The sequence below is a fragment of the Cupressus sempervirens genome, chromosome 6 (genome assembly GCF_028749045.1).
Source record: "Cupressus sempervirens isolate cs-2001-9-10 chromosome 6, ASM2874904v1, whole genome shotgun sequence".
NCBI classification, from domain to species: Eukaryota; Viridiplantae; Streptophyta; class Pinopsida; order Cupressales; family Cupressaceae; genus Cupressus; species Cupressus sempervirens.
This window is the reverse complement of record NC_143123.1, coordinates 332,791,017-332,807,696: the sequence shown is the minus strand read 5'-3', so window position 1 is coordinate 332,807,696 and position 16,680 is coordinate 332,791,017. Positions and strand designations below refer to the sequence as shown.

At 33.9% G+C, this 16,680-nt stretch overlaps 2 protein-coding genes across 3 annotated transcripts in view; both read left to right on the top strand.

Annotated features, from left to right (window-relative positions):
• The window catches only part of RNEE/G (RNAse E/G-like protein), a 367,518-nt gene that overhangs the window by 326,375 nt on the left and 24,463 nt on the right, over positions 1 to 16,680 (top strand). For both annotated transcript variants that reach the window (XM_089788092.1, XM_089788093.1), the window contains exons 10-11: positions 1,906 to 2,018; positions 4,963 to 5,082. In XM_089788092.1, the coding sequence (XP_089644218.1) occupies positions 1,906 to 2,018; positions 4,963 to 5,082 (233 nt within the window). The remainder of the gene's footprint in view (positions 1 to 1,905; positions 2,019 to 4,962; positions 5,083 to 16,680) is intronic.
• Positions 16,026 to 16,676, top strand: LOC149552511 (uncharacterized). Its single transcript, XM_089789792.1, has 2 exons — positions 16,026 to 16,254; positions 16,370 to 16,676. The coding sequence occupies exons 1-2, from the start codon at positions 16,041 to 16,043 to the stop codon at positions 16,540 to 16,542; spliced, it is 387 nt and encodes a 128-aa protein (XP_089645918.1). The 5' UTR covers positions 16,026 to 16,040; the 3' UTR covers positions 16,543 to 16,676.

Here is a 16,680-nt window from a genome sequence, read left to right as displayed (position 1 = left end):
TTTGCAGGTTGCTGCCAGACTTATGAGTCAAAAATATTTCTCAAGAAATGTGGCTACTTGTGATATAGATAATACTTCAATTATATCTGAATTTGAATCACAAAATTATAAGGAGTGAGTGAACTCTAAATGAGTTGTACTTTATGTTTTCTGCACTTGTCATTTATCGATCTGATTTGATATATATATATATATGCTTGGTGATGCATGTCGATCGATAGACATGTCTCACTGCCAACATGTATATGCACGTCTTTATTATCCCTGACAAACTAATCATTGTTTATGCACAGTTTCAAGATACAAACTGATATTGTTTCTTAACTGATTGTTATTGGTAATACAAGTATTATCAGATACGATCTGATATATAATCAATGCAAATTGTTTATTATCGATGACAGTAGTCTATGTCCAATATCGATTAAATTGATACTCAGAAAATAGAAAAGATAATAATCTTCAATATTGATTAAATGCAGATCAATAACTACAGATTTATACTTGGACTAAATAGTAACGATACTCAGATTATCATGGATGATGATTTACTTTACAAATACTCAATATAATGATTTAAGGTTTAGTATCTAATTATGTATGTATGTATATCAATACACTCAATGTATCTTAATATACATACATGCATAGAATCATATATCATTCTACTGATAATTATCATTCATGTTTATCTGACTGAAGCTATCAATCTTAATATAAACAATGTAATTTATTTAAAATTATATAGCAATTTAATATATAGACTATAAAATAAATTTGCTCGCTTCAGCGGTTTATTGAGAAAAATACATAAAAATCTATATAGACTGTAAACATATTGGGTGGGAGTGAATGATTGCTAAGGCATTGGTCATTTAGAATCATAGCTAGACATTCTCTCCTTCTTACCTATGCCTACATCTAACTTGTCCCCTGCAATACTTTGTAAACCACGAGAGTCTATCCTTAACACAATAAAGTATCACTTAATTAGCTCCACTTCCTTTATACTGGGAAGTGGATGGAGAGGGGCAGGGTGAGCCGGGTGTCTTTCATTTATTCAAAAACTAAAAGAGGCCTATACAAATTAGAAAATGATTCCTGCTTATCATGCTATGTGTTTTGTATACAAATTCTAGTGGTGTGAAATATTTGTGAGCAGTATCATATTTACATATGTTTGGTTTTAACCAGATATGGGTCAAGATATGGATATGGGTAGACAAATTCTGTGCTGTATCAATGAGTACTATGTTCAGATCTGGTATCTTGTATGCTGGTATATGTACTTGTGTAGGGGTGCGAAGCACCTCACCATTTTGATTAGATTTATTATTAGTTAAAAGGATATATCAAATTCTCGATAAGCATATTACCAAATAGGATGAAAAAAGGGAAAGCTGGTTCTACCTATTATTTCTGAATCACTGTTACCTTTTAACTTGAGTCCAGGTGATAGATGACTCTTAAAACATGGAAAACAATGGGTTCTGCTTGTATTGTTCCTATAGGAAAATTTACTTCATTTACGCTATAAAGTATATGTATTTTGATGGTTAAATGGTGGATTTTGTTTAGAGATGTATGTATCCTTCAAATATAATCGTGGTAGCTGTAGTTGATTCCTACTTTATAACTTTTATTTGTAAAGATGCATGTAGAAATTTCTCATTTGAGAGTCTGTATAATTTTAGAAGGATTAAAACAAGGTGCACATATTAGTATGTTGTTAATGCAGTTTTCATTTTCATTTGAGTCAGTATTAGTTTGAAATACTATGAGTAAGTGTAAGTTGTGAATTCTTTGAAGAAATCATATTTCCTATAGTACATTCTAGACCTCTGATAGATACCTGATTGAAGGCAAGAAGAAGATTCTGTAGTAACTGATTTCTTACCTTAGCAGAACATAAAAGAATGGTGTATGAAGAAATTAAGAAAGCTGCACAGCGCGATCGATCTCGCCCAAATTTTTCTGAGTTGTCAGATTTAGGGTTAATGGAAATTTCAAGGAAGCGGGTATGTTTCTCATATTTTCTTGAAGATGTGATATATGCTCAGTCTTAACTTGTAAGAAGATTAATGCAGTGGTTTTTGGGTTTGATAGTGTAGTAATTATTTTCATCAAAGGTTATTGTAAGAAGATATTTTGGATTTTATCTGTTTTCGCTCCTGCTCTCTAAAATTGTTTCTAAGGATATTTAGTTTAATTTAAATGAGTACGTTCAACAGAAAATATACTGACATGCACTTACATAGGCAAATTATAATTTATATGCTTGACGTGGCACACACTGATTATTGTCTTGAATTACATTGTTTTCTCTCACGTTTTTAAAGTATTCTGGGAGGCTCCTTAAAATAAAATGTTGTGTAGTGCTAGTCATTTACATCTTTTATGATTGCAAATATGGAATTTCTCTTTTGAGGATTCTTCAATTGCTATTTTATATTGGCCGTACATGATAACTCTATTTGATATATTTGTAAACCATAAAAAGTGTAGAACAAGACTAGGGTTTTAATGAACTGATCATACACAATTCAAAGCTTTCCTTTAGTTTACTTCTCATATTCTGAAGATTAACACTTCGTGCATAAATTTGTTGTAATGATTCTCGAAGAGCTGCCTAATGGTGGTGATGTGTGTTTATGACATATGCATAATCATTGGTATTTATCAAGGTTACCAAGAGATGGGAGTACTTGGAGACTGGTACCAGTACTGGTACAACCAATTTTCAAAAGTAGGAGACAGGAATATATGTCAAATTCAAGGGCCGAACTTCAAAATTGCTTTACAACATAAGAAGAGAGGAATATCAGTTTAGGAGAGAACCTATACAATGCTAAATTGAAATATGAATTCACATAAATGATAATGGAAAATGAGTATCTTATCTCTATTAATAGTTCAATTGAGGTGTTATTACCTAAAATCCATAACAAAGATGGCTACTAAAAGCTAGAAACGAAACTTCTAATTGAGTAAGACAAAAGCTTATATATTCACCATGTAAGCTCCCTCACCCATCCACACATATATGCACACATTGAGGAACATCATTTAGTCCCCTTTGAAAATGTATTCACTCAACACTTGGCATCTCCTAGTCTCTTCCATTAAATATTTTTTCTTGCAAGGTTCATCCTATATTGGAAATTCTTGCTTTTAATAAGATATCTAGTGAGAACTCTATTCCATAGTTTCTTAGCTCAGGTGTGCATTACTTCTTTTGGTTTCAATATGATTCAACTGACACATTCAGCTTCAGTAACTCTATTTGTATGAGAAACTGTCATCTAGTTAAGGACGCGTTAAAATTCAGATAGGTACTTGAGGATGAAATTAGCTCTTAATTGTGGTGTTTCTTATCTTGGCGAGTACCTTGTATGGGCCATAGAAATTTTGAACTAAGTCTTTGCCTTTTTCCGTACGTTGACATTTGTGTGTATAGTTGTAGATGGAGAAAATTCTAATTGCCATTCTCAAATGTTTGTTGCTTCTATGCTTACACATTTTTTAGGTTGTCATGTTCTGAGCCATTGTGACCTATCACCTAGTTAAGGACGCATAAAAATTCAGATAGGTACTTGAGGATAAAATTAGCTCTAACTTGTGTTTCTTATTTTGGCAAGTATGTTTTATGGGCCATAGAAATCTCAAACAAAGTATTTCTCTTCTTTGGTACAGTGACATTTGTAATGTAGAATTCCAAACAGAAGCCTACACAATCAATTAATTATTAAAAGAAAAAAGAACAGACATTGATTAAATATGAATAATAAGTGCACTCTGTTTTAGAACAGAGAATACTCTGTTTTGGAGCAGAATCAAAGAGCTTTTATTCCAGCACAATAAAACTGTATATCCTCTGTTGACACCTGATCTTCTACAACTTATTTCAATCTGCACTTTTTTCTTAATCAGATTTCTTTTGTCACAGACCTGTAACAGTCATGTCCTGGATCTTTCCTTACAGCTCTGCCATCTTCAGTTGTTTCTTGCTTCTATGCTTATGACTGTTGCATAACTTGTGATATTGTTTATAAACTTAGGCTACTTAAATGCTAGAATGCTTTTGCAAATTTAAGATATGTGATTGTGGGGAATAGTGACAAAATGCTTTCAAGGGTTGTCAGTCTGGTTCCTATGTGTAAATAAGTATTCTATGAACATTCAATCTGAGGGACCGGCTAATATTTCTCTTCATAGGAAACATGGGGATATCTAACAAGGAATTCTCCTTCCTATCTGATTATGGATGCCAACAGAATGATTTCTGGATTACCATGTGCCCTTGGTGCATTTTCTGTCGAAACACAAGCTAGTGGCTTTGCAGCTAAAAGATGAGAAAAGGCACAAAAAATGAGATGGTTTGATATATTTTTCAACTATAACCATAATCAGGTTTACTTTTAGATTTGGGTTATTCTTTGATAAAAACAACACTTCTATATCTTGCTCAGAATGAACAGTGGTGAAGTAGGTCCAAAATCTTGCATGTTTTCCCTTAATGTCCTTAGCAAATTTAAAAATACATGACAAATTTTGAAAATATTCCAAGGCCCTCATAAAAGGTACCAAGCTTGACCCAATGGTGAATTCTGAGAAAATATGTATGTTCTATAGGTGTTGTGGATTTCTGATACTACCACATTTTTGAGTGTGAAATTGTTCGAAAGCTTGCATGGTTCCGTGTATCAGTGATGAATTTAGCCACAGTAGAATTGCTCCAACATCCTCGATTGCTGTTTTTCTTGTCTCTAATAGAATAAACGATTGTGAACGAGGTTGAATAATTTCAAAACTTGTCCCATGTAGGACAAAAAACAGAGTTGAAAATTCATTATATCTCCAAATTTAAGGTTTGAAACACATTTTTACTTTGAATTAAATTGGGGATGCATTGACTGAAATCATATTTATATGCAACTTCTCATTGTGTGGATATTATTGCAGGTTCGCCCAAGTTTAACATATATGTTTAGTGAGCCATGCTCTTATTGCAATGCAAATGGGAGAGTTGAAGCACTTGATACAATATTTTCAAAGATAGAGCGTGCAATTCGACATCTTATGGTGAGATATATAACTTGTCAATTCTTTATTGGGGGGATTCATTGGGCATGCATTATTCCAAAGATGTGTTGGGTAGCATTTTCTAGGTAGATGCTATTTTAAACAAAATACTACACAGTGGTTAAAATTAATATTCTAAATATCAAGTGAAAAACCAAAGTAGCCAAATCTCGTGGGAGCATGTCCATACCCATATTAGGTATGGATACAATACAGCAGGGATACATGTTGGATACCATATCCAGTAAAAAACCTTGATTTTCCAACTGTGCTGACTACTTTGTGATTTGATTTTTTTAAACTCTGATGTAAATCTTTCTAAACTTAATTTAAAAAAGCTCCAATCATGCAAATTTAACAATTTTCTTTTGTATAAACAAAATCTACACCAATTGAGGAAGACAAATGAAATACTTTTCTATTTCAGTGACCCGTTTCTTTCAGGTTATCTTCCAATGCAACTCTACATATTGTAAATCGTTAAAACAACTTATACTTTTGTATGTTGCAATTAATTGTCTTTTTTTCTTTAAATGTAATGAAAGCCTCTTCTAAAGGCTTACAAATTCGTGTTAAGTGTATGTATATTGGTTTTTTATGAATGTTGTATCCATCTGTATCCACATGGGGGTCTTCAAAATGGCTGTATCCGTATCTGATATGGTATATGTATCATTAGCAGTATCCATGTCCACAAAACTTAGTAAAAAACACAAAAAATCATGTACAGCTTAGAAGTCATGTGGAAGCTTCCTCTCGCCCTTGTGTTATGATGAAAACACAGTCTAGAAGTGTTTATATCAACAAAAGTTATGCCACAATCCTTGTCCATATCTACATAACACATTGTCTTTCATAGAGTTAAGGAACATCTTAATGTTCCCCTTTGACAATTAACATTAAATGAAACATAAACTGATATATGCTATTTTATGCTTTCAATATGTAAGAAACTCATGTTTGAATGTCTAAAGATAAAGATTCCGGGCTGTTCCATGAGATACTGTTGCTAGGAAAAGGGATGTTTTGAAACAAAATAGACAGCTAAATAAAATGGAATTTTGAGTTCATATCATTGATTTTGTGTCGTTTGAGAGAAAGTCTCAGGATGGTCAATCTTATCTAAATTGAGAATTATTTCTAAAGATGTGGAATTTTGTTGCTATAATTCACGAGCTCCCAGTTCTTTGCTCTTGTCAAGTGTATTATCTATAAAATAATCAACAAAATTTGCAAATTCTCAAAGCTTTGTTTTAGAACCTTGTCTATTCTAAAATACAAACTACTTTTCCTATGTCTACTCTCACAAATATAAATGAAAGGTTATTTCTTCAATGTCTGCTGTGTACTTCAGTCCTCAATGACTGTTATTAGTGATTGCTAAGGGTGACTACAATGTTCCTATAACTCTTGTAGATTGCTACACATAAATAAACATCAAATTTTTAATTGAATACACACAAATAAACATCATTTTTTGAAATAGAATAGGAATAAGAAAATAGTTCTAGATAAGTCGAAGAATTTAACTAAATGGAAAAGGTTTGGACACTAGAATGCCCAAGGATGGATCACACTTGTGAATCCAAATGCTATATGGGCACTTCGACAAGAAAATTGTTGGGAATAAGAGCAAAAACATATTTATAGGCTGAAGTTTCTTATAAGAGGGAGAAAGTATCTTTTATTAGAGGCAAAGTATAGGTTATATGGGAATCCAATCACCGTGTGGTATTCATGGAATAAGGGGAGGATAGATGATGTCCTTTGTCCCTGGGGTTTCTGAGGATCTGTCTCAGAGCATTTGCAGGCCAAAGACTGCATTTTTTTCAGCTTAATTTTTTTTATTGAAATAATTGAAAATAAATTGAGGACAGATGAGGTTATGGTACATAAGGTCCCAATGTAAATTATTAAACCCTAAAACCTTGAATAACTTGTCCACTCACCCATTTGCATTTTAGAATCAACACAATCAATTTTCTTTTTGTGCTTGAATCTATTGATGGTTGTACTGCTATGTCTATTGTTTTTTGGCATTTTTTGTAGGCTTTGGGCCTTGTTTGCTGATCTAATATTGTTGGGTAGATATTTTGCAACTGACAGTTTGCATACCTTCTATTACAAAACAAGTTTTCCAGCCACAACATGTGAGACAAAGTCTCTCCTACCTTAAAGGGAGGGATTCCCCTTCTCACTATTCCTTGGATCAACTCAAAGCAAGCAAGAAGTTTAGAGATACTTTTAAAGGGTGTTCCTGATATTCATTCCTCTTGTTTCTAGAAAGAATCCACTTACTTGTAGAGCGGGTAATGGGCAAGATGGATCTCTTAACTACACTTCTATCTTAAAATTAGAAACAATGATACCAAGAAATTTACGTCAACTCATGTACTGAGTTAGATCTATGTCTATTTCTTCTATTCTATGAAAGTAAATCACTACTATTGGGGCACACAAACTTCTAGAAGTGGATGATTTTTGAACTCTAAGCCTATAAGTTGTTCCAATTCACAAACATGAAAGTAACTTAATTCTAATAATATGATTGAATATAAGACAACAATACAAACTATAGTCACAACTTCTAATAAACAAATTGTTTTTCCTAACCACTTCGCTTCAAATGCACACTAGATTAGCATGAAATAAAGATAGCAACACAAATTATAGTCACAACTTCCAATTTGTGTCACCACAATTGCTTCCATTCATAGCTTCAAACTAAATTGCTTCTTATATTCACCTTTCTTTCAAACTTGTGCAACAAATTGCAATTATGCTTACCCAAATTTTGTAGAACTCTCTTGCATATATAATGTAATGTCCCCATTTTCAGCAGGCTCCTACAATTGGCTTAGTTAGTTCACCATCGCGACCCTTGAGAGCTGATAGTGGGATTTGAGGGTCTCAGTTGTGGGTTTATTGGCTTTCCAACAACCAATGGTGTGTTTTGGCTCCGTTTAAAGGACTTACCATTTATAAGAAGTCAAATTGTTGGTTCCGATGAGCTCTATTGAGTTAGAGGAGTTGAGTGATGCTCTCAATTTTTATTTTGGGCTTCTGGTTTGGGCTCCAAGAATCTTGGGGGAGTGTCTATTTATAGGAAGTCACCCCATCAATTTCATTCATCGTTTTTCCTCATCAATATCAGTCTGGTGTTGTTATATCTTAGAGTGGGGGGGATTGGTCAACTACACCCATTGGAAACCATGGGGCAGTTAGTGGACATTGACAAAGCTGCAAATGCAAGGGGTGGGTCTATACCCCCCACTACTATAGAGGTAGATTATTCGGATGCTTCTTTAGTTGTTTTTGCAAGATGGGTGTATTATTATTATTCATCTAAATATGCTAAGATCACTGATTTTGTTGTTGTATGTTGGTCGCCTTAGTATCATAGCTCAATGGAACTAGGATGAAAAGTTTTACATCCTGAGCATAAACAATGACCTTGTGTGTCAAAATAATATGTTATGGTGGAAAGGGTCATTTTTGGAGCCAAAAGCAATTAATAAATTATATTATAATGACACTTTATTATATTTTAATGTTGTGTGGAGGAAGCTTCTAAGTGAAGTTCATTTGGGAATCTTGTGCCATTTGGAGATTATAAATATGAGCCCATTTGATGGGAAATGCATCCGATTAATTATTCTCTTTTGTTGCCTATGAAGATTTCTGAGGTTGATCTTTTTGCTTTGCCCTTGCTGAAGTATAAGGGTTTGGATTTGAGAAGTGCCTGACAATTCATAGTTGAGGTATTCTGAATTAGTTATGAAAATTGTTTAAAGTTTTTCCCTACTGTTTCTTACTATATTTGGGAAGTCAATTAATTGGGAATCATTCTAGAGTTTGTGGAGGATCCTTGCTGAAGGAAAAATCATCTGAATTTATAGAGAGTTTATCAGGAGTTATTTATTAAATATATCTGAGGTCATTGCTTGGAGTTTGTGGTGCAAAAGAAGACAGAGATCAGCAATTGCAGCAGAGTATTTGTCCAATTCTTACATGTGTTTCAAGTGTGGGAATTTGAGTTGAATTTAAAGGGCTTCTATTTCATATTTGGGGCAGCGATCTGATCATTACATGAGCTGTGATTTCTAGCTAGAAGTCTCCGTTTACTCTTGAGGACCAGCATTGAGTCGGCCTGCTGCCTTTTGCTTCAGGAAGCCATTTAGAGGACTGGCAGACAAATTTGAAGGGGTTGCAGTTCAACTTGCAGTTGGAATGGTTATGGCAAATACAGGTTCTGAATTTCAGTTTGCAATTTTTTATTGCTGATGTAAAAGACTTGTAATCTGCTAAGGAATGTTATTGATAGAATTGCAATTGAATCTAAATAGTGCACATGGTTAGCATTTTGTCAATTTTCAACACTACCATTCTTTTTCTCATATATATATATATATATATATATATATATATATATATATATATATATATATATTCAAATCCAAAGTATTTACACAAGCAAAAAGTTGTATACGATTTGCAATCTTCAGCATAGTCAGTGTGAATCAGAATTAAGTATGTTTGCCAAGTGTTTGACTAAATACATAATTATTGATTAGTAAAGAAATTTAGAGTTTGTTGAAGTTATAACCAGATGAGGGTTATTACAAATAAAAAGATGATTATTTACAATGAAGGTCACTCTCTTATATAGGCGAAGGAGTGAGAGAAATAAGGAGAAAAAGGTGGGAGAAACTCAACCACCTTGACTAAGTCAAACAAAGAAAGAAGAATTATTGGACTACATGATTGAAGGTACATGTAATTGGGTTGCATGGAAAGTGAATTACACACATATTTTGAGCTACAAACAAATAAAGCACCTAAACAAGCTTAAAGAAAATGTTGAAAATGCTGATTTATTCTTGCAGATTATGAACAGAGTCCTTGTACTTTGTAAGGTAACCGTGAACGACTAAAAGATTACATTTCTCAATAACTTGGTAGTTCTCTTCAATAAACCTCCATGTGTGTTTTGCTAAGAACTTATAGGCTGAAAATTTATTCATAGTATGAACCCCAAAATCATCTACTTTGAATTCTATAGTGATCCTCTTCGTGAATTCCAAGGTTACGATTTCCTATGCCAACAAGTTATTATCTTCAGTGAACACTTGGTATCTCATCTACTCAAGATCATCCATTATGTCAATCTCAACAACACTACAACTTCTAAAGGATTCTTGCACCTTTGTTACCAACCCTTCCATTACTTATACTTTGTTGACTTTGAACCCTTGATATTCATAGAACATATCTGAAGATAGGAGGTTTTGGTTCCCAAAACCACAGATTGGAATCCTACGAGTCTTGCCAACTTGATGCTGGGATATCCAACCAGTTATGGCCAACTTGACGGTATTAATCAATGCGATCCAAATCCCCTGCACTTCTGGCTTTGCAAAACCAAGGCAGGTGTACCCGATCTAGGACAACCTTAAATCCAAGATGCTTAAAGCAAATTGGTTAGAACACAAATACAATGAAAGTTTTCCAAATGGCAAGAATTATAGAAAACTTCAAATTTGCAAGAAAATGATTGTATGAATGTTTTTAAACTAAGAATAAGTATGGATTAATGCAACAAACAAATATATTAATTCTTCAAAGGAAAGATACTAAGTAATTGCCAATTTATGGATTGTAAATTATGAAAAATATAAAGACCATTACTAAAGGGTGATAGAGTTAGTATTATAAGTTTAAAACGTACAACTTTATAAAATTCTACGCACATTAATTATAAAAAATTTAGTAATCAAGATGTGACGGATCAAATATATGGATGCAATTTTAAAATAGTCTGGAATGTATTTTAATTCCTGTGGTTTGGAGACAAACCAGACATAGATTTGGAAACAATAAAATATTTCTCAATATCAATGATGTTCATTTTTAAAATGCTATAATTGATTATGTCCATTTATCTATCATATAAATTATTTATAAAATTAAAATAATAATTATAAAGGAAAAAACTATATAATATTTTAACTCTAAAGCTTCAAGAAAATAAAATAAATATTTCTTACTAATCATGCCGGAAATAAAATTGCATTGGAGACACTCCTTATAGATGATCCATCCACTATAATTTGATTCCAGAATCGCATAAGAATTTATTCAAAAATCCACAATCCACGGACTTAGTTCAAAAAATCATTTCTTTACCAATGAAAGAACAAAATATATCACAGTGCATATATATAACTTGGGTATGTAAATTTTTTTAGGAAAAATGAATTGTCTCCCTTTTGATTTTTCATCTCTTATTTATAAAGGATGGAAAGGTATGTCCTCAACCATCGCACCTCTTTTTAACAAATAACTAACTTATGTAAAATACTTAATATAATTTAATTTTTCCAAAATACAACCGGCAGTGCCTATAGTTTCCATTGCACATACTCCTATAGCCTAACCGGGTGGTAATATCCTTCCAAATGTATATTTCTTAACTTATGAGTGCGAGAAATACATGAACGACACAACTTCAACATTGGGGCATAGTCATTGCATTGTAGAGATTCCATTCATTTCACCGCAAGTGTTGTTAAGGCATCATCCTTTCTCTTGTGCCTGGTTTGCATACTTATCCAATCTTGCCACCTTCCTCATCAGCATGCGTACCTGCAACAAATTCAGAGAGATATAAGATGCTGATTATCAAATAGGTTTGTAAATCATGATTTGTTAAAAATAACTCGAACTCCTTGCTTTCTTCTAGATGAAAATCAGTCTCGTGAACTTCGTAGTGATTTTCCTTCTTATGAGCCCTTTTCAATACACCAAGCTGCATATAGACTATTGTTGCATTTATATAACGTAAATTGACATTAAAATTGATCTATCACACAAGAGAAAATCCTGTAGGAACATTTCATACTTCCATAGCAACCTTTTCTTCTTTTCATACTGCTCAGAAGTCACTGTTGCCACAAAACTTATGACATTAGGAATAGCACACAAAGTGTCATTACACTCCTGTGAAGACTCCACAATCGAATGACAACATAGCCCTCCAGATAAAATCGTGCTTCAATGATGTTCAGGATTTGATATCGTTATGCTACAGGAATGCCATGTAGAGGTCTACTTACAGACAACGAGGATCGGTAAACAATTTCAAACTTATTTGGATCCTATGTCTAGCTTCAATCAGCACTTCACAAGCTTGTTTCATCAATTTATATATTGCAATGACAACCATATCTATTTTTGGTTTGACCGGAAAAGTCTCCTATGGTGGGACTCTATAGTTCAATCATACAGATATATATTGCTTTCTGTATTAATAATCTGCACAAAGTCTGTGAGATGTATTTGATTGTGCTGATGCCTTATTTCAATAGGTGCTGATGCCTTCTCTCAATAGGTTTGGCACATGGGAATGCATGCAAATGATGATTTTTTACTTTAAAAGAGTGACCTTTAGTCAAAAATAGGTTCTCTAGATGCAATTACATGTAAAGTGATTTACATATAATTGTGACATGCAATTGGGTTCGAAGGATTGAAAGTGCATGTAAGTGGGAATGGAGAGTGAGATTACATGTAAATGCTTCTGGAATGTAATTGCATATGAAAGGTGATGGAGCCTCAAATTTTTTGCAACATTTAGAGTCTCCATTTCTGAAATAGTGTTTGAAATTAATGTCAAAGGATTCTCATGAACACAAAAAAAAAAAAAAAAAACTATAAGCATCATTAATGTCCTAAGAACAAACATGTCATAAAGAGGGATGTTCTACTAAAGATGGAAGAAGAATACATTGGAAAGATACGTTTTTAGATATTAGGCTTGAAGCCAGAAGGTCCTTAGTAATCTTACAACTCATCATAGCAAAGTGTGAACAAGTGCAATTCGAAGGTTGAGGAGAATGGATAAAATATATTTATCTTAGTAAGGCCTGCACAACAAGAGGCAATAATTCAAAGTTGATATCTATGACTAAAACATTCAATACATTTTGTGATGCACAGAGAATGTTTAAGGATATTAATGTCGATAATATATCTATTGGTCCTTATGGATGGGAATGCTTTGTCACGCTTATTCATTTCCCATAAATTCGGATGAATATCACAATGAAAGGAAGAATGTGCAAAATGCAGCATCCATAGGAATCATTGAAACTCAGAATCACGAGAAGACCTGCAGAATAGAAGCAGCAAGCCCTTACAATGGTACTGGAGATTTTATCGTAGAAAGACAGGGAGACTGCATCAAAATTAAAAAACACATAAACAGACCCAATGTTCCCTCTTGAGTATTGTTTATAACAATATCCTTGTGAAAAGAATTTGCAAGTACTGATCAATTTTATCTAGTGAATGGCACTCAAAGCCTTGCTATTATTAACAATGGTCTATGAAGACATATCATATATATGGTATCTGCAAGAAGCACAGGAACAAAATTTATAAACTAAATCCTATCCAATCGATCACAAACATGGTTCGATTACTATTACACAATTTGTGCTTCATAATAAATTTGCAAGGCAACAATTGTTGACAGATAGCTCAGAAACTTATATTTATATGCAACATCTTATTGCTGGCCCTTTTTTTTGAAAACGACAATTCGAGTAAAGGTTGTGGCATACAAGTTTGTCTTAGATTTTCAATATACTCTCATCTCAAATTACCGTCTATGCATTGGATAGTGTCTCTTACAATTTGGAACCTTAAAAAGAGGAGTGCATAAGCATCTGAAGATGACACCAAGATATTCATATCCATTTACATGCAAGGACTATCTCAACAATCAAATGGTGGCAGAGGAATACATCATATACAATAGCCATGTATTAGGAAAAGAAATGAATCTCAAGAACGAGATGCAAAACACATAGGAATAAATGTATAAATCTGTTGTTATGAAAAAAGCTCAGATACAAAATAGTAAAACGCTCTCTGCATATTTCTGAGGTTGTGTCGTGGAGAATGGTTGTTGAATATTGAACTACCAAATAAAAACCCAACTGGTTCACTAATTCGTGCGCAGGTCTATATTGCGGGAGCATACAATGGTGAATGACAACTACATTTCTTCATCTATCAAGGTTGGAATAATCGATAAAAACAAAAAATAGAGGGAATGATACTAAAGATGAGTCATTGGTGGAGAAAAGACATGTAAAATGCATAGTTACACCACCCTGGGAGATGGGAGGACGGGGGGACAAGTTTCCGAGACGAGGGGACAGAGGGGCCTTGATTTGGGGACGGCAGGGGGATGGCGGTGGGGGATGGGGGGGTGGCGGAAGGAGCAGGGGTGTATATACTATACATATGGTACTTAAAATGCTAGTTATGAAAAGATGTACTACAATTATCCAATATAAGATATAAAGATGTAAAAAACTTAAACATTGAACATTGCATTGACGTTTTCAATTGGCACATCATGATTCATGATCAAATGACAAACAAACAATGAACATTGAACATTGAACATCAACAAATGATAAATATTAGTCTAGACTCTATATCATAGTTCCAAAAATCGCCATGAAATCGCCGAAATTGCGATAAGATTCATGGCTCCTGATTTTTTTGGAATCGGAAATCGTTGGTGGCGATTTTTTCCTGTGAATCGCCAAAATCGGCGATTCATGGCAAAAATCGCCAAAATCGCCATCGTGAATCTCCAGAAATTGGCCGCGGCAGCAAGGATAGAAAGTTCAATTTAAAAAAAAAACACATGTTTTATTTTCTTTCTAAGTTGACTTTCCTCTTTGTTATAACCTTAAAGAGCCTTCTATTTGCTTAGTATGAGTAGAAGAGAGGAAGAGTGAGAGAGAAGAAGAGAAAAGAGAATCCATAGGTTTCCAACTAGCAAGAAGGAAGAGCACCAAAGAGATCAGAAGTCCATCTGGGGAGGCCATAAATTGCATTGGGAGCATTAAGGAGTCAATATCAACACTCTTCAACTCATTTGCAAGAGGTAAGTGTTGGTTTTTTTTTGCATGTTAGTGTAGTATGCATTTTTTGTTAAATTTTTTTAGTGTTCATTTGCAAATCTTGAATGTTTTTTATTTTTACTAAATTGCAAACTAGGGTTTGTTGTTTTGTAGTTTTTGTTTATTAGTTGCAAACTTTGATTTTTTACATGAATTTTTTTATTGCAGCAGCCCTTTGCTTTCATTTTCCAATTTCCACAATGGGTAAAAAAGATGAATGCTGGAAATATAATGAAGAGTTTCCTGGGAGAACCAAATATCAAACAAAATGTATATTTTGCAAAGAAAAAATAAATTCGGGAGGTATCTATAGATTGAAATAGCACATCGCTGGCATACCTGGCCATGATGTCACAGTTTGCACTTATCAAACCGCTGAGGCAAAACGCTCTTGTTTAGTGGCATTAGAAAAAATTGAACAAGACAAGTTGACTAAGAAAATGCAACTTGAAGGGTTAAGAGGTATTGGCTCCCGTGCTCCCACATCCACAACCGCATCTACATCTGCAAGTGCATCTGCATCAGCTTCCGCATCCGTAGGTTGTGTTGGAGAGGGTTCTTCTAGGCCTCCTTTTCATCCTAGTGCTAGTGCTCATGTGAGTGTTAGTGGTAGTCGGTCTCATACTGAGACAGAGTCCAACACCAACCTATTGCGGCCTAGAGTGCGGAAACACAGAATGGATAGTTACTTTGTGCCCCGCACTACTCCTGGCTCCCAACCCACGCTTGAGGCCATGGGTTTGAACAAGGAGATTCATGATGCTGCCAGAAAAGAGATTTGCAAATTCTGGTACTTTTGCAACATTCCATTTATTGCAGCCAGGTAATTGATTCTTTTTTCTTTGTTATCTTCAAAGTTAAAGTTAAAAGTAAAACTTTAATTATATCTACTTGTTTTACGATTTTAGTTTTTGACATCTAAATTTCTAATCAATATCATTATCTATTTGTGATAGGACTCCTTATTGGCAGAACATGATAGATGCAATTACCATTTGTGGTCCGGGGTTTAAAGCCCCAACTGAGGCTGAGTTGAGTGGATACCTCCTGGAGGAAATGGTTGAGGATATGAGGCATAAGCTTGAGGACAACCGAAAGGAGTGGATCGAAAAGGGTTGCACCATCATGACTGATGGTTGGACAGATAGGAGGGGAAGAACACTCCTCAATTTTCTTGTATCCTGTGGAGGTGATTGATCATTCTACTTTCCTACATACATAATTTTGAATCGTGATTGACTATTTCAAATTTTGATTTGTTGATTGCTAATAGTAATTATAATTCGTTGTTTTGTTACTTGTAGGATATACCATGTTCCTCAAATCCATTGATGCTTCTGCTCATGTAAAAAACGCCACATACTTATGTGAGGTTATTGAGGAAGTTATAGTAGAGGTGGGGGAACAACATGTGGTGCAAGTGGTGACGGATAATGTAGCAAGTTATGTTGCTGCAGGTAAACTTTTAACTTTTTAAGTTTTGAAAATAAATTTATTTGAATTTTGAACTTTTTCTAATTCTAACTTAGAATTTCTAAGTTTCCTAAGTTCTAACATGTTTGAAATTTGAATTTCTAATTATCTTAAAATTGTTGTAGGCAAACTTTTGATGGAG

What these genes read in the sequence shown, in the direction of transcription:
- LOC149552511 (XM_089789792.1), top strand. Translation starts at nt 16,041, where the DNA reads ATGATAGATGCAATTACCATTTGTGGTCCGGGGTTTAAAGCCCCAACT. An exon ending in TTTTCTTGTATCCTGTGGAG is followed by an intron (nt 16,255 to 16,369) that starts GTGATTGATCAT and finishes TGTTACTTGTAG; the next exon opens with GATATACCATGTTCCTCAAA.